General features: G+C 45.3%; 2 protein-coding genes across 8 annotated transcripts in view; one reads left to right on the top strand and one right to left on the bottom strand.

The window, feature by feature from the left end:
• The window catches only part of RAB21 (RAB21, member RAS oncogene family), a 42,902-nt gene that overhangs the window by 18,093 nt on the left and 7,097 nt on the right, over nucleotides 1–17,712 (top strand). The gene's annotated exons all lie outside the window — the stretch shown is intronic.
• AKT1S1 (AKT1 substrate 1) overlaps nucleotides 2,855–17,712 on the bottom strand; it is a 42,064-nt gene continuing 27,206 nt past the window's right edge. For all 7 annotated transcript variants that reach the window (XM_068106986.2, XM_068106999.2, XM_078780787.1 and 4 more), the window contains exons 3-5: nucleotides 6,203–6,286; nucleotides 5,918–6,048; nucleotides 2,855–5,635 (exon numbers count right to left, since the gene is read on the bottom strand). In XM_068106986.2, the coding sequence (XP_067963087.2) occupies nucleotides 5,486–5,635; nucleotides 5,918–6,048; nucleotides 6,203–6,286 (365 nt within the window). In that variant the 3' untranslated portion in view covers nucleotides 2,855–5,485. The remainder of the gene's footprint in view (nucleotides 5,636–5,917; nucleotides 6,049–6,202; nucleotides 6,287–17,712) is intronic.

A 17,712-nucleotide genomic window follows, 5' to 3' on the forward strand; every position in this document is an offset into this window, starting at 1 on the left:
TATTATTATTACGAAAATGATACTACCGAAAAAAAAATTTTTTTTTGGACAAGTATGTAGATTACTTCGGCTTGTGTTTGTCTGTCCGCTCACTTATACTTGCCTACAGGTCACAATATTAAACCAATCTTCACGAACCTTCACCAAATGGTAGAGTTTGTGGTCCGACAAAATCCTATATATTTGAGGTCAAAAGGTCAACAGGCCAAAGGTCAACCACTTTTTATCAAACTTCTAAAATCCTCAATTTTCATCCGATCGACTTGAAATTTGAATAGGATTTACATATTGGCTAACTAAATTCAACCACTAACTATTTTTAAGATCAGGGTCGGACAAAAGGTCAACAACCATTTCAAATTTCTAAAATCCTCAATTTCCATCCGATTGACTTGAAAACAGAATAGGATTTGCATATCAGCTTACTGAAACTAACCACCAACTATTTTTGAGATCAACATAGGTCAAAATTCTAAAGTTGTCAATTTTCATCCGATGAACTTAAACTTAGATGATTTGTATATCAGGTCACTGAATTCAACCAGGAATTATTTTTGAGTTCAAAAGGATGCTCTACCGCGTGCCTATACAATTCGACTTTGTTCTTTACATCATTATACATATCTGTACCAAGTTTGAATTAGATCCCTTTTGCGTTCTCAAGTTATAGACCTCTTACAGACGTTGACCTTTTGACCCCAAAATTTAATTCGCTAATCTTTACATCATTATACATACCTGTACCAAATTTGGTCAGAATCCCATCACTGGTTCACAAGTTATCGTGGAACAAGATTTTTACCCAACATGACCTGTGATCCTTGGCCTTTGACCTCGTAACCCCAAAATCGAATCGGTTCATCTTTACCTCATTATACATACCTGCACCAAATTTGACGAAGATCCCTTCAGCCGTTCCCAAGTTATCACAGACGGACGGACGGACAACCTGAAAACATAATGCCTCCAGCGACTTCGTCAACGGAGGCATAAAAATCTGGGCCTCAGGTGGTCTATGAGGGGGGGGGGGGGGGGGCATGCGGGGGTTACCCCCCAAAATAGTATTGACTCTTAGATACGACACACAATTCTGATTAAACTAGAGCACAACTTTCATCACCCGTGATGTACCAAAGTTTCGTATACCGCTTTATTCTACCAGGTGAGCACCCAGGGGTTTTGCCCCTATTTTTATTTGAACTTTGCTGATACTAGGAATGTTCAATTTACTCAAAGATGAAACTTTGAAGCAGGTAGTTTTACCAGCAGATACCCTTTGTGTAATTTATTGGATGGCCCAATGGATGGAACCTAAAACAAACATCACAATTATCTTACTATAATTCACCAAATGTCCGTCTGTCTGTTCGCAGGTACCGCAAAAACGGCTCAACCGATCGCAACGATATTTTGGGTGGGTATTCCTGGGACCCCTGGGAGTAAAATAGGCTATATTGTTTTTCCAATTTTTCCAAACAATGGAATAATATTTACCGATATGAACAGCGATGTGGCTTTTGTTGAAATTCTACCTACCAGGAGAGAGTAGATCGATTCCTGACGAACTCTTCCTATATAACGTGCGGCTCCAAAGTAACACGGCAGCGTGTGCAAAGCGACTGAGAAACAGGTGTAGCGGCCGCTTCCGTGTTACAGATTCGGCACGCACTGTTCACACTTAAATGTGTGACAGAAAGACGTGTAGCGGCCGCTTCCGTTTTGCAGAATTCAATCTTTTTTCAAAATGGGCGCCATGTACTGTTTAGATTTTGATGATTTGCGTGTGATATGATTCAACGGATGTTTATATGAATCGTTTAAAATAAAAAAAGCCTTCAATTTTTGATATTTTGCCTTTTCATTTGGGCCTCCCAATTGAAGCCCCGCCCGAAGGGCAGGTACCGGTGCTAATAAAAATAATTTCATTTTCCTTTGAGATTCCACCATTCCACGTTTCAAACAAGGTTTTCATCCCACTTCGTCGTTTTCAAACCGACTTCATCGGTGGAGGCATTATGGTTTCAGGTTGTCCGTCCGGCTGTCCATCCGTAATAGGTTTTCATTCCCGCGATAACCTGAGAGCGGCTGAAGGGATCTTCGTCAAAGTTGGTGCAGGTATATATAATGCGGTAAAGATGAACTAATTCGATTTTGGGGTTACGAGGTCAAAGGTCAGAGGTCATGTTAGGAAAAATCCTGTTACCGCAATAACTTGCAAACCAGTGATGGGATTCTGGCCAAATTTGGTACACTTATGTAGAATGATGTAAAGATGAACTGACTAGATTTTTTGGGTCAAGAGGTCAAAGGTCAAAGGATCTAATAAGTATAACTTGAACGGCTAAAGGATTAATTCAAACTTGGTGCAGGTGTGTATAATGATGTAAAGATTAACTGATTAGATTTTGGGGTCTGGATGTCAGAGGTCATGTCAGGTTAAAATGTGATGACTTGAGAACAGCTGAATGGATTTAAATCGAACTTGGTACAAGTATTATAATGATGTAATAATGTGGGTGGAGTCATATCGGTCGACGTTGTGACATCAAATAGTGTTCTAGATATTGCATATTCTCATTATGGAGAGGTCAGCAAGTATGCTTGAGGTAATTATGAGGTAGTGTGTCCGTTACCATGTACCACACCTGAATGAAGCCAGTCCAATTGGAAACTGAATAATAAATGAGTGGACAGCATTTAAACGAGTCTCATTGAGATGACCATTCACATTCGCTTTGCGATTTCTATAGAGACGGATGTGCATCGGAGGCCAGGTAGTTACCGATCTGAGTACCTCCTGTGACGTCACCATGTCCACTGACTCACCCGTGAAGAAATGATTGGGTGTGCCGAATCTTTTCAAATCTTTATTCATCCGTATCAACATTCATTTCCCCAAACCAACAAGTCGCTTTAGTGCTCAGTTCACAGTAAGAGTACAGGTGGCAAGTTTTAAACTAAACGAATGGAAGTTTTGAAAATTGCAGGTAAAGCCGTATAGAAAGCAATTACTCGAGCTCAGCAAATGAAGCGAGCCAGGTACTTGGCACAAAGCTCTCGATATGACTGTCCCCTCACACCTGGCGTTTCACCTTGCGGCTGCGCGACTCGGATCGGCGTACAAAACCTCGGGTCATCGCTGGACGTTTTTTTTTTGTTTTTAACACCTGTACGCCAATCGGAGAGAAAGGAAAAAGATCTGGAAGAGAGCAAGATGGTGCGTTGTGCCTTTTCTTGGTAAAGGTGAAACATTTACAAACATCGTGCAAATCGGTTTGCCATTTTCGATGCAAAATGACCACACAGGTGAAGCACAACGCAAACATTTCCAAACCAATAGAACCAACTAACACTTCCAGAGTTCCAGTACCGAATTGCAATTCGCACTTCCTCTTTCAATAATGTCTATTTTTGGCAAACTTACCAAACCCCAACAGCAAACAAAGGAACAAACAATGCTGGTAAGGAAACAATACTGTTGAATGAAAAATGCAGGTATTTATTTAATTCCAAACGCAGTGGAGTTTTGTGCATTTTTTTGTTTCAAACAAAACTTTCCAGGAAAACTGTGCTGGCACCTTTTGTGTAAACGAGGCAGCCCTTTACAGCGTGCAGTGACGACCATTTGGACTCTCTCCATGCTCGGCAAGGCCTCCTGCTAAGCCTCAAACTTCACTTCCTAAACAACACAAACAAGATATTCGACCAGTCGTGGTGGGCGATGACGCCCGAAAGGAGGCAATAAAAATAAATCTTCACTTTCCATTCACATCGTACCGTGAAGAGCGCACTCTGCTAAAACACCGAAGGCTTCACCTGGTTCACCGAGCAGCTCGAACGAACGGCTCCCTTGGATGAAACCTGACATCTCTAACTCCGACACTGGCACGGTCGGGGTGGTATAACCATCAGTGCCCCAAATAAGACCAGTGATAGAGAGCCAAGCTGAACATGCGAAGGAAAACCTAGAAACCAGACTACTGCATAAAGGATCACCGATTTGGGAAACTTTGTGCAGGTGCTGATAGTGTTACTCGTTAACCAGTGTATCTGTTACCTGCAGGCACCTCGAGACGCCGAGCAGCAACAAATGGCCGCCACAAGACCCGCTTGTGGAAAAACCAGAGAACCCACTGGCATCACGACTCCCTTGGCCTGGACTTTCAGAAACCAACGCTTTTATGAAAATATCCAATGGGGAGGTTGTACGCTCCGAAAGGGAGATGCTGGAAAGGATCATGCCACCGGAACACGTCTTCGCTAAAAAAAAGGATGGGGCTTGCCATTTGGATATTATTGCTCAAGAGATCCAGAAAGGTCGACGTGCTGCCACGCACCTAGTGCAAATACATGTCGCAGCGCCTGCGACCCACTCGCGAGCCAATAACAAACCGACAAGCCAACACCAGGATGTGCGTGGAAGTAGATACAGCAGCGGTACGGTACATTTGTTGTACAAAAGTTTGAGTAAAAGGAGACGGAGCGACATTTGCCAGAAACATTACAGAGCCGCTTGGGTTTAATGGCCCAAGAAGGGTCAGGTAGAAGGAAGCCAACTGTGCGGCCAAGAAGGGGGAGCCTCCTTAGCATGCTGATGACCGACCTGCCTTTACAGACTACGGGGATGTAGAGACATGTCCGAGGGGGGGAGGGTGGGGGCAGGACCCAGAACACGAGGTAAGTGTGCTAAGCACTGATGTGGGACCTGGATTTTTAAACCATTATCTCTAAAGGTGAAATAAGAGCGAAATGGTAAAATCTTCAGGTTATTTCCACCGACAAAAGTGTTGTTTATGATGAGGGGGAGAGGAGGGGCTACGTGCAAACTCTCAGAATACAAGTAAAGCTCCGTGCCAGGCAGGTATCGGGTGAAAGAGTGAATAACCAAAGCTGCAACCGTTACCCACCTGGCTGGAAGCAACCAGCACAACCGTTCAAGACAAATCACGTGGGGTAGAGGGAGGTGATTTTGTAAAAAGGAGTCCCAGACAAAATTGTCCGGTGGGATTGCCAGCACAGACAGCAGATGTAAATAAATACAAAAATAGAGTTGGACAGGCACACCTACGATATGGTACCTTTGGAGTCACCGAAGTGTGTGTCGTGTTCCCGTCCCAGTAGGACCGCACGAAGCAGGAATTGCGCTGCAACATGGGGTGGTGGGTGTGAGTGTGTGGATCTTTAGCAAGAAGTGTGTGCAAAGTGTGTTAACACCCGTTCGTAGCTTAAACAAAGGTGAGGAAAACAAACTGTCCGACATGTTAATAAGGGTGGCATGTTTTGTACAAGCTGGAAAAAGGAACAGTTTGTCTGCAGGTATAGAGTGAAGGTTTGAATAAGAAGAATGCTGGAGTGTGAGAATGGGTAGAAAGCCAGGAATTTCCTTTCACAGCAATATCCGAGGAAGGAACGCCAAACGGGACAGACAAACATAGAATGATGTTCATGGTTGGACATTGTCCTGGCCCAGCTGTAGCACGGTCAATCAGATCTTTATGTTGCTTGGTTTTATGCCTAGCTCTCCGGTGTTGAGGCGTGGGCGAGGCAGGTCACCAAACATCTCGGTGCCGTCGCTCACACTCATAGTAAGCGCACGCATGCTGGCGGCGATCGTCTCCAGGTCTGGGCAGGGAGTCTACAGGGGGTGGGTTGCAAAGATAAGGCGTCTCAAGACCTCACGAGTGTCACCTCAAGAACCCTCTGCTACTTTTAAACAGATCCTACAGCATTGCCTTCAACTATGAAGAAAACTCCTCTCCTTAGGAGGTATTGCAAAGGAAAGGTGAGGTTTGAATCCCAAGTTTTCTCTGCACCCTCTATCTTTATCCTTGGTTCCCACATTTGCAAGAAGAGCCAAAGCATCCAAGGCAAGGGAACATATGATGCAGCCAACAACATGGAGATCGTCAAGTCTCACCCTCTCTTCGACGTCCGGTTCCTGAAGCTGGGCAGGCATGCGGTAGCTCCAGACGGGCACCGACACGGGCAAAGACATGGCGTACAGACGCCCGGCGGGGCGATGACCTGCGTCTTCACTCCAACTACCATCTGCAGGTACGTAAATATCCGTGAGACAATTTAAACAGCAGCAACACGAGTGACGTCAGGTGCACAAGACTATTCCCAGAACGTGCATTGCATGGTTTCTAATCCCTAAACTTTGCATCAGTAAGGATTCAACCTCTCGTTTGTCTTTTCTTACCATCAGTGCTTTCCCCTTCAGCATCGGATTCGAAGAAGGGCTCGCAGTCATTGTTTGCACAATCTTCATCCATGGTAAACAGGCCTGATGGGAAGACATCAACGATACAATATGGAATAAAGTTACAAAGGCTCCTTGCCGAAGCCTTATAATAACGGGGGGGGGGGGGGGGGGGGGGGGGTGCGGGGAGGGTGAGGGGAGGGGAGGGGGAGGAGGAAGAGGAGGGGGGTAGAGGGTGTTGAGGTGAGCAAGTTAAAAATCCATGTTTTTCTTGTATATCTCAATAGTTGCTAACTACTCCAGCATTAAACATAAACATTGAAAATGACACAATATGAACGAGAGTTCATGGATCCAAACATGTTGAATCAACAAATGACAAAGTCTTTTGGGTTTTTACCTCCGCCATTGAAGGTGAATGGAGGTTGTGCTTTCACCTGTTTGTCTGTCTGTGAGGAGATATCTCAAAGTTGTGGATGGATTCGGCCAAAACTTGGTGGGACAGGTTGGGTATGTGACAAGGACGAATTGATTTGATTTTGGTGAAGACCCGAATCTGGATATGAGAATATTTTAATTTTTTAAATAATTCTTCACCATTGAGACGTGGGGCCAAAACGATATACATCATGATATTTAAAAAGGTTATGGACAAGTTATGACAAAACTTGGTGGACGAGTTGGTTAGGTGACAAGAACAAGCCGATTAGAGTTTGGTTCATGTCCGAAATCCAGATCCGGTCTATCAGTGGAATACAAAACATAAACTGTTCATCCTGGTGGAGGTTTGTGCTCTACCGAGTGCCGTTCTTGTATTATAAACCTGTTTTTCTCCGTATCAAGGATAAAGCGTCGAAACCACAGTGAAGGTTAAGAGCTCATTTATTGATCCAATTAAGTCTTTTCCAACTCAGAAATGGTTAATTTGATTCAGAATCTATACTATAGATGCCTCGATAACTATGGAGCCCTTGACATCTCAAATCACCTTAATACCTAAAGACTATTTTATACCTTAAGACCCCCATGACCCATCTGAGGGGCTTCTGCAGTAACACTTGAGGGTCACCAGCCATAATCAAAAGCCCTACCCCCCCCCCCCCATTGGTAAACCGCATCAGCACCGAGCTAAGATGGTAGAAAAAGCCCAACGCAAAATAGAATTACATAATTTTCTCTTTTCCCTTTTTTCAGGTTCTGCTCATCTTGGTTAGTAGCAGAGCGAAAAGTCCCACGTTGAGGAGAAAAACTCTGCCGTGGCAAAGACAAAAGCCCAACATGACAAAGAAAAATGTCCCACATGACAAAGGGAAAATCCCGAAGTGACAAAGAGAAAAGGCCCACATGACAAAGAGAAAAGCCCCACGTGACAAAGAGAAAAGCCCCACGTGACAATGAGAAAAGCCCAACATGACAAAGAGAAAGGCCCCACCTGACAAAGAGAAAAGCCCCACGTAACAAAGAGCAAAGCCCAAAGTGACAAAGACAAAAGCCCAACATGACAAAGCAAAATGTCCCACATGACAAAGGGAAAATCCAGACGTGACAAAGAGAAAAGCACAACGTGACAAAGAGAAAAGCCCAACGTGACAAAGAGAAAAGCCCGTGACAAAGAGAAAAGCCCAACGTGACAAAGAGAAAAGCTCAACGTGACAAAGGAAAGCCAAACGTGACAAAGAGGAAAGCCTAACGTGACAAAGAGAAAAGCATAACGTGACAAAGAGAAAAGCACAACGTGACAAAGAGAAAAGCCCCACGTGACAAAGAGAAAAGCCCCACGTGACAAAGAGAAAGGCCCCACATGACAAAGAGAAAAGCCCCACGTGACAAAGAAAAGCCCCACGTGATAAAGCCCCACGTGATAAAGCCCCACGTGACAAAGAAAAATGTCCCCCGTGACAAAGAGAGAAGCACAACGTGACAAAGAAAAAATGTCCCCCGTGACAAAGAGAGAAGCACAACGTGACAGAGAAAAGCCCCACGTGACAAAGAGAAAGGCCCCACATGACAAAGAGAAAAGCCCCACGTGACAAAGAAAAGCCCCACGTGACAAAGAGAAAAGCACAACGTGACAAAGAGAAAAGCACAACGTGACAAAGAGAAAAGCACGTGACAAAGAGAAAAGCCCAACGTGACAAAGAGAAAAGCCCAACGTGACAAAGAGAAAAGCTCAACGTGACAAAGAGAAAAGCACAACATGACAAAGAGAAAAGCACAACGTCACAAAGAGAAAAGCCCAACGTGACAAAGAGAAAATCCCCACGTGACAAAGAGAAAAGCCCCACGTGACAAAGAGAAAAGCCCCACGTGACAAAGAGAAAAGCCCCACGTGACAAAGAAAAGCCCCACGTGACAGAGAAAAGCCCCACGTGACAGAGAAAAGCCCCACGTGACAGAGAAAAGCCCCACGTGACAGAGAAAAGCCCCACGTGACAGAGAAAAGCCCCACGTGACAGAGAAAAGCCCCACGTGACAGAGAAAAGCCCCACGTGACAGAGAAAAGCCCCACGTGACAGAGAAAAGCCCCACGTGACAGAGAAAAGCCCCACGTGACAAAGAGAAAAGCCCCACGTGACAAAGAGAAAAGCCCCACGTGACAAAGAGAAAAGCCCCACGTGACAAAGAGAAAAGCCCCACGTGACAAAGAGAAAAGCCCCACGTGACAAAGAGAAAAGCACAACGTGACAAAGAGAAAAGCACAACGTGACAAAGAGAAAAGCACAACGTGACAAAGAGAAAAGCACAACGTGACAAAGAGAAAAGCACAACGTGACAAAGAGAAAAGCACAACGTGACAAAGAGAAAAGCACAACGTGACAAAGAGAAAAGCCCAACGTGAAAAAGAGAAAAGCACAACATGACAAAGAGAAAAGCCCAACGTGAGAAAGAGAAAAGCACAACGTGACAAAGAGAAAAGCCCCACGTGACAAAGAGAAAAGCCCCACGTGACAAAATCAAAAGCCCCATGTGACAAAGAGAAAATGGTGTCCATGACAACAATTTAATGTCCATTGCAACCAAATGGGGTATTTTGTGATTTTACAGTCGTGGCCAAAAATATTGGCACCCCTGCACTTTTTTCAAACAACTCACAATTTTCTCCAAAAATAAGTTGAAATTGACAAAAGTATTTGGTCTCCACAATTCTTTATTTCACTGTTAATATTACAGAACCTTTGTTTTTGACTCAGAACTTGATATATCCTTTTAAATCAGAAAATAAAAAGAAATGGCATTGACAAAATTATTGACACCCTCGACTTAATATTTGGTAGCACGGCCTTTGGACAAAATAACTGCTGTCAAGCACTTCCTATAGCCAGGAATGAGCTTCCTATACCTCTACTGGCAGTTTGGCCTACTCTTCTTGTGCAAACTGCTCCAGTTCAACCAGATTTGAAGGGTTTCTTCTCCCAACAGCTGTTTTCAGATCTCCCCACAGGTGTTCAAAGGGATTTAGATCTGGACTCATTGCTGGCCACTTCAGAACAGTCCAGCGTTTTGTCTTGAACCATTCCTGGGTTATTTTTGAAGTGTTTGGGGACATTGTCCTGCTGCAAGACCCATGACCTTCGATGGACACCCAGCTTTCTGACACTGCATTGAACATTGCGCTCCAAAATGCCTTGGTAATCTCCTGATTTCATGATGCCATGCACACGTTCAAGGTACCCAGTGCCAGAGGTAGCACAGCAACCCCAAAACATCACTGAACCTCCTCCATGTTTGACTGTAGGGAAAGTGTTCTTTTCTTTGAAGGCTTCATTTTGTTTTCTGTAAACATAAAGATGATGTGTTTTACCAAAAAGCTCTAATCTCGTCTCATCTGTCCACAGGACATTCTCCCAGAAGGATTTTGGCTTGTTCAGGTGTGTTTTGGCAAACTCCAGTCAGGCTTTCTTATGTCTCTTTCTCAGCAGTGGGGTCCTCCTGGGTTTCTTACCATAGAACTGTTGTCATTGTCCATGACAACAATTTCATTGAGTTGGCGACGGCTGGTGCGAGTTGAAACTGTCGTACCTTGTATCTGTTTAGCAGTTGATCGAGGTGCTTTCTCCACCATTTTTTTTTTTTTTTTTTGTATACAGAGTCGAGGCTCGTGAAAGAGCGAACATTTATCAAACAAACAAATCAAACAAACAAGTAAACAAAGTATATAAAAATGGGAGCGGTCGACAAGATGGGGAGAGAAGGGGAGGAAGCCCACAAACACAACATTTGAGGGCAGGGACATCGGGAGATGTGTGGGAGGCAGAGGGCCTGGGGGAAGGCAGGATAGGTATAAAACGCAAGGACACCAAGGACTTCCAGGAAAGAAGACAAAAGTCACCTCAAAAAAGTGGATTTGGGGTGAAATTAGCGGGGGTAGAAAAGATCAAGGTTTTGGATTGGGGAAGATAAGAGATGGTGGTGAACATAGTAAGGGCATTTTATGAGATATTTCACAAATCTGTTAACTAAATTGTTACCAAAAAATTTCTTCACCAATATGTTTGTAAAGGTGTGTACTAACATGTGTTAAAATGTTGAAGTTCAACTCCCGTGGGAAACCCAGAAAAAAAGCTGTTGAATTCGGGTACCGAAAAATTATTTTCGAGAATTTTTTTTTATTTAAATCGGCCCTTAAGTAACTTATGAGGGGTCAAAATAAGGGTTTTTCATGATTGAGTTGATTGTTAACATTTATATTTTCACTTTTACATTTACACACAAAGTAGCTTTTATTTCACATACATATATAATACTCAAGAGTTATTTCTCATTCACAATGTCAGAAGTTTCAACAGTCATTGTCTATGTCTTCTTCAGACTCAACAACATCATGACTGCAGTTTCTGCATGTAATGCCATTACAGACTCCACAGGCCGAGATGCACGTGACCCCATTCTTCTTGCAGCTGCATCGCCGGTTGCTGCAATCTCCATGACAATCTTCCATGATGTTACCCATTGATCCAAGATAAGACTTCAGCAGGTGAAAACCACCCAACCTTGGAATGACGGGTAGATTTGCCTGCTTTATTATATTCACAGCCTTCAGCCAAATCGGAAGATCAAAGGTCACTATAGCGACCCCAGCGCGCCGTATGCACTCTTTCAGAGTGGTGAAGATGGTGTTGAGGTCATTAGGGTCTCCTTCAATAACTGGGAGGAACTCGATCTGTGTGCTCTGCTTTGCATCATTAGCATGGATTCTCTTCATCCAGCCATTCCAGTTGGAGTGTGGGAACTCAGGATCGTTGGCTTTGATCACCCACCCCGCTGCCCAGAGTGTGTCACCTGGAGTGAGGAGTGGCTGATCATGAGCCAGGGAGGAGGAAAGCTCAGCGAGGGGGAGAAACATGATCGCGTTCGTTCCTATCTGTTTAAAAAAAAAAAAACCACCTTTAGAGGCCATTTTTCCCCGCAAAGCGGGGGTTGGCCTTTTTCGGGAACCATGGTTGTTGTTGTTTTTTGGTCCCCTTTTTGAAGCAATGTTTTACGGCCGGATGCCCTTCCTGACGCCAACCCTTTTTGCCGCCTTTAACGACAAACAGGGAATTACCAGTGAACTGGTACTCAAATTAGCCGACCTCGGAAGGATGACAGGCTGAGTCAACCCCCCTGGCGTTAATTCAGCGATCGACCGGGATTCGAACCCAGGATCCTAGGATCCTAAGCCGGCACCCTAGCCGCTAGCCCAACACCAGGGTTGAATCTGTTTGTTTGTTTTGTTGATCCAACCCAATCTGTTATCTGTTTCCTGTTCGTAAATGGAATAATCTTTACTTCAGTTCCTCTCAGGATCTTAGCTTTGTCGAGTGCCTTCAACTTCACCCGGGGGAAAGCTGCTGTTGTCTGTGGATCTGGCAAAGGTGGTGCCGGAGAGGTGACTTCGATCCAACCCATTGAGTGAAAGGGAGTGTTTCCGTGAATAGAGACAATGTTTAAATCTATATTGTCTCCAACAAACTGAGTGACTGCATTGTTTGTTTCCCCAACCTCCATAAAGACCACCTGATCATTACTTGACAATTCACTTTCACTGGCTGGCACTTTGGCTGTCATCACTGATTGATCCTCAAGCGCAGCATCAACTGCAACCTCATCATTGATCTGTTCATCGGTTTCCTCCACAATGGTGTCAAGAGTGCCAGAAGTATCTGGAACATCATCTCCACTCCTACTATTAAGGAAGCAGTATTTGTAGTTTTGTGTCTCCGTGTAAGACTCAGTGTATCCCAGCCGGTGGAACTTGTTGAGCATCCATTTTGACCCAAATCTATGATCAAGTTGTATGGCAAGCCCCATTTGGTGTGGCAATACTCCAGACCGAGGTCGACAGGCCTTAATAAAATTCTGCCCCCAAACGGCAACTCTTTCGTCTGTCTTGACAATCGGTCTCAAGAACATCTGAAGGCTTGCAGGAACAAGTGTCAGCTGACTATCGATGTCAGTCATACTGTGTGTGGTGGGGTATGACTTTGGACCTAAATCAATCAAGGCAATATCATTGGATATGAACTTGAGTGCCGTCTTTATGATCTGAGTCTTCTCATCTCCATGGTCAAGATTAGCATGATGCTCTCGCAGAATATTGTCGGTGCCATCTTTGAGACAGAGTACATCTGCCCTTCTTTCCTGTGTTGTGAAATACAAGGTGTCTTCGTATTTCTCTAGAAGTTTTATCTTTAGCCAATGCTTTGAATAAGAAAGGCTCTTCTCTGGTGACTGATCAAACTCCTGCAGCTTTTCATGGACTTGGTCCATGTTCATTACCCCATGCTCTAATTCTGAGTCTAACCATTCGCAGAATTCAATAAAAACTGCCTCTCGCTCCTCATCAATACTCCTCTGTCCTCTCTTCCTTTTTCCTTCCTCATCAGTCTTGGACAAACTGTCACCTCTCGCAAACATAAGTTTGCATCGCAAATGGTACAGTGTTTCTTCTGCTACCAAGTCGTTGATCCCTTCCAGGCGTCCAGTGACTTCAGTGCCCCAGTCATCCCCGCGACTCCGTGCTGTCTTCAGCAAGCTTGCCTTCAGTGTATCTGCAGTCAAATTATCTGGCACTGTATTTCTTTCTAGCTTGTGCTGGATTATTTTTGTAGAGCTGGGCTGGTTGGTTGCAAAGAATGCATACATCCTTATACAGGAGGTCAACTGACTGTGATCTTCTAGAACTGCAGCCAGTTGATGAACTGAACTCACAAGTAGTGCGTCTTCTCTTCAACTTTGATGACTCTTTCTCTGCCTTTGATGCTTGAGCTGGCTTCTTGGTGGTTGCAACAAAGTTGTTGTACAGATCATTTTTACACTTCTGGTGGTACCTCAGTTTTCCTTCCTTTTGAGCCTCCTTCATACGTTCCACAACAGTAACATTTTCGACAGTTTCTGCTTGTTTCAATAAAGTTGAGTATCCCTTTGGAGTTGCCTGTATGAGCCTTTCAGCTGGTGTATCCGAGCGTGCACAGATGAAGCAATTGAGCACAGGTGGAGTAACGTCTTCATCCATATTGCTAGACTCCATGTCTTGCAAAGTAGAAAATGAGATATATTTAGAAATTATTTTTCCACAAAGGAGTGTCTGTGGTGAAATATAAATGTTAACAATCAACTCAGAATCATGAAAAACCCTTATTTGACCCCTCATAAGTTACTTAAGGGCCGATTAAAAAAAATAAAAATTCTCGAAAATAATTTTTCGGTACCCGAATTCAACAGCTTTTTTTCTGGGTTTCCCACGGGAGTTGACCTTCAACATTTTAACACATGTTATTACACACCTTTACAAACATATCGGTGAAGAAATTTTTTGGTAACAATTTAGTTAACAGATTTTCATATGTTTCCCTTACAAACAGCCGTTTTAAAGACCTGGAGGGAGGAGTGGGATTGAAGAGAGGGAGGGAGTTTGTTCCAGAGGTGGGAGAAAAGAGGAATGAAGGAGTGAAGGTGAGCAGAGAGTCTTGATTTTGGCAGTTTGACCATAAGAGGGTTGCTGGCAGATCTTGTCCGACCTGCAGGAATATTTGGGGGACAGAGCCCAGGGAGAGCTGGGGGAGCAAGGCCGGAGAGGAGTCGGTAGAAGACGGAAAGACCACCAACCTGCCTGCGGTGAGTAAGTGAAAGGCCCTCGGAGATAGCGTCATCGCAGGAGATTCCAATGATTCTGAACGCTTTGGTTTCAACAGCGTGAAGACGAGCTAGGTGTGAGGCAGGAGCACCAGCCCAGAGGGGAGAGCAGTATTCCATTGAGCTGCGGATGAAAGCCTTGTATGTGGTGAGGAGCACAGGTGTGTCAAGGAAGGACTTCGCATGACGGAGGATGCCCAGTCGGCGACTGGCTTTGGAGGCCAGCTTGGAAATGTGGTTTTCCCAGGAAAGATCATGGCAGATAGTGAGACCCAAAAGCTTGAGTGACAAAACTTCTTGGAGAGGATTATTCAGAAAGTCGATGGGAGGGTTGTCCAGTCGGTCTTTTCGGAGAGACATCGTAAGAGTGTGAGATTTGTCAGGATTGAAAGACATGTTCCAATTGTTTTCCCAGTCTGTGATTTTGTCCAGGTCTGCAGAGAGTGAGGAGGCTGCAGACTGCCGATCTCAGGGATGAGGAATGGAGCGGCAGAGAGTGGAGTCATCAGCAAAGAGAGAGAGAGGATTTTCAAGAGAGTCAGAGAGATCATTGATGAAGACCAGAAAAAGCACAGGGCCCAGAACACTGCCTTGGGGAACTCCAGCCTGAACAGGTAGAGGAGATGAGAGAAACCCATTCAGGGCCACACGTTGACTACGACGAGAGAGGAAGTCTGCCAGCCATGCGTGGAGATTTCCATGGATACCAAAGGAGGAGAGTTTGGTGAGCAGAGCGGGGTGCCAGACCGTATCGAAGGCACGTGATATGTCGAGGGAGACAGCTCTAATTTCCTGTTTGGCATTGAGGACCTCCATCCATTGTTGAGACAGCAGAAGCAGCATGTCCAGAGTAGAGTGACCTGGTCTGAAACCAAATTGATGATCAGAGATCAAGCCATTGGAGAAGAGGAAAGATTTCATATCCGAAGCAATGATGGATTCCATGACTTTGCTGATAATTGAGAGAAGGCTGATTGGTCTGTCGTTGCTAGGATCTGTTTTTGCACCTTTTTTGTGCAAAGCGGTGATGTTGGCTGATTTCCAAGCAGATGGCAGTTGACCTTGAGCAAAAGAGAGGGTGAAGAGAACAGAGAGAGGGAGTGAAAGAGCGGAAGAACAGGATTTTATGACCCGTGGGCTGATGCCGTCAGGTCCAGTTGCAGAATCAGAGTCGAGGGTTGACAGAAACTTTTCCACCTTGTCAGGAGGAAAGGACACGGAGTCCAGGAGCAGCTGGGTACGACTGGGTACGGTGGGTACAGAGAGGGATGGGTTTGGGACACAAGATTTAGAGGCAAACACAGAGTTGAGGCATTCAGCTTTTTCACGTGCGGAGTCAGCTGTGTAGCCGTTTGAGGTGAGGGAGGGGATGGAGGGGGAACAAACACCAGAAACAGATTTGACCAGACGCCACCAGGATTTGCAAGAGGGAGACAGATAAGAGAGTTCGGTCTTGAGAACGGAGAGATATTATTTCCTGGCTCTCCTGAGGGTGGACACACACTTGTTTCGGGCTTTGTGAAAGGAAATGAGATTTCCTTCCGTTGGATTTGCTTTCCAGGAGACGAAGGCAAGTTGTTTCTGGGCAACAGCCTCACCACAAGATTCCGTGTACCATGGACGGGAGGAAGGGTATGACAACTGAAGACGAGATCGGATAAATCTGTGCATGAGAGAGAGCAATTTACTTTGGAAGAATTCCCAGGATGAGTTGATGTCAGAGGTGGTAGAGATGGGAGACCAGTCCAGATGATTGATGGCTGCTTGAAGACCGTGCCAGTTGGCCTGAGTGAAATGCCAGACTCGTCGACACTGAGGAGGCTCCCTGAGAATGGTCAGAGAGATGTCCACTTTAACAAGCACATGATCAGATGAGCCGATTGGAGCAGAAGAAGAGCAGCAGACATTTTCAGGGAAGTTAGTCATAACCAAGTCCAGAAGAGAAGATGCTCCGTTGACTGAGATCCGGGTCGGGAAATTGACAGATTGTGTCAGTCCCAGTGAGTCGCAGAAGTCCTTTGCTGAGGAGCCATGGCTGGTGAGAGCGGTACCCACACCCAGCCAACTGGCATGGTGACAATTGAAATCACCACATATGACGAAGAGAGAGTTAGGATGAGTAGACAGAAGTTGGTCCATTTTATCAGACAGCGAGATGTAGATGGAGTCATCACTGTTTGGTGGACGGTACAACACACATATGAACAAGAGGTGGGAGCGAAGCGGAAGCCGTAGCCAGAGGTATTCCTGGGGGTGAGGTGGAGAGAGTGCAGTGCAGGGCGAGTGAGGAAGAGAGTTTTTGATAAAGATAGCAACCCCACCTCCAGGACGAGGCTCAGGTCTATCATACCGGAGGAGGGAGTAACCCGGGAGAGATACTAAGGAATCAGAGATATCATGAAGGAGGAAAGTTTCTGTTAAGCAGATCACGTCTGGTTTGACAGAAGCAACCTGTATGGAGAGATCAGTTGAGTTTGAACGAAGGCCCCGGATGTTTGAGGTCCATACCGTTAATGAAGAGGAAGGGGGAGCATCGGATACAGAACAGGGGGGAGGAGGGGTAGGGTAAGATGTGGAAGAGGTGGATGGAAGAGGTAGGGAGAGCTGTTGAAGGTGTGTCAGAGATTTCAGAATAGCTCGGAGAAAGGGAAGGATGGGGCGGACAAAAGGTTTGATGGTGATTGGGTGAGGCACAATGAGGTGTTATTTGAGGAGGGGGAAGAGCGAGGCAGAAGGTTGGGGGAGATGGAGGTGAGAGTTGGAAGAGGGAAGGACGCTTTGAGGAGGGGGAGTGAGAGGGGGGAAATTGAGAAGAAATGAGGGTGGGGAGATTTGAAGGGGAGGGGCGAGGGGGGAGTTTAGGAGGGAAGGGACAAGGGGAGGGATTTGAAAGGGATGGGATATGGGGGAGATTTGGAGGGGAGGGGTGAGGGGGGAGTCAAGGAGGGGAGGAGCGAGGGGGAGTCTTGGAGGGGAGGGGTGTGGGGGGAGTTTAGGAGAGAAGGGGAAAGGGGGGAGATTTGAAAGGGATGGGTGATGGGGAGGATTAGGAGGGAAGTGGCGAGGGGGAAGATTTGGAGGGGAGGGATGATGGGGAAGATTTGGATGGGAGGGGTTATGGGGAAGATTTGGAGGGGAGGGGTGAGATTGTATTTTAGAAAGTGTACGATTAATGGGAAACGAACATTTATTGCAAAATGAGTTTCTTGTGACCTTCGAGTCAAAAATATGTTTAAGGACGCTGGAGGGAGGATGGAGTGCAGGAGAGTTTAGGGAATGTAGAAAAGAGGCACTGAAAGAGATGGAATTTTTTTTTGGGATGGATAGATTTGGTGAGCAAGTCGAAAGCAACCTTTTAAAGAAGAAGAAGAAGAAAAAGGTGTTATAATATATGA

The sequence above is a fragment of the Myxine glutinosa genome, chromosome 1 (assembly GCF_964187855.1).
Source record: "Myxine glutinosa chromosome 1, kmMyxGlut1.1, whole genome shotgun sequence".
In the NCBI taxonomy this organism is placed as follows: Eukaryota; Metazoa; Chordata; class Myxini; order Myxiniformes; family Myxinidae; genus Myxine; species Myxine glutinosa.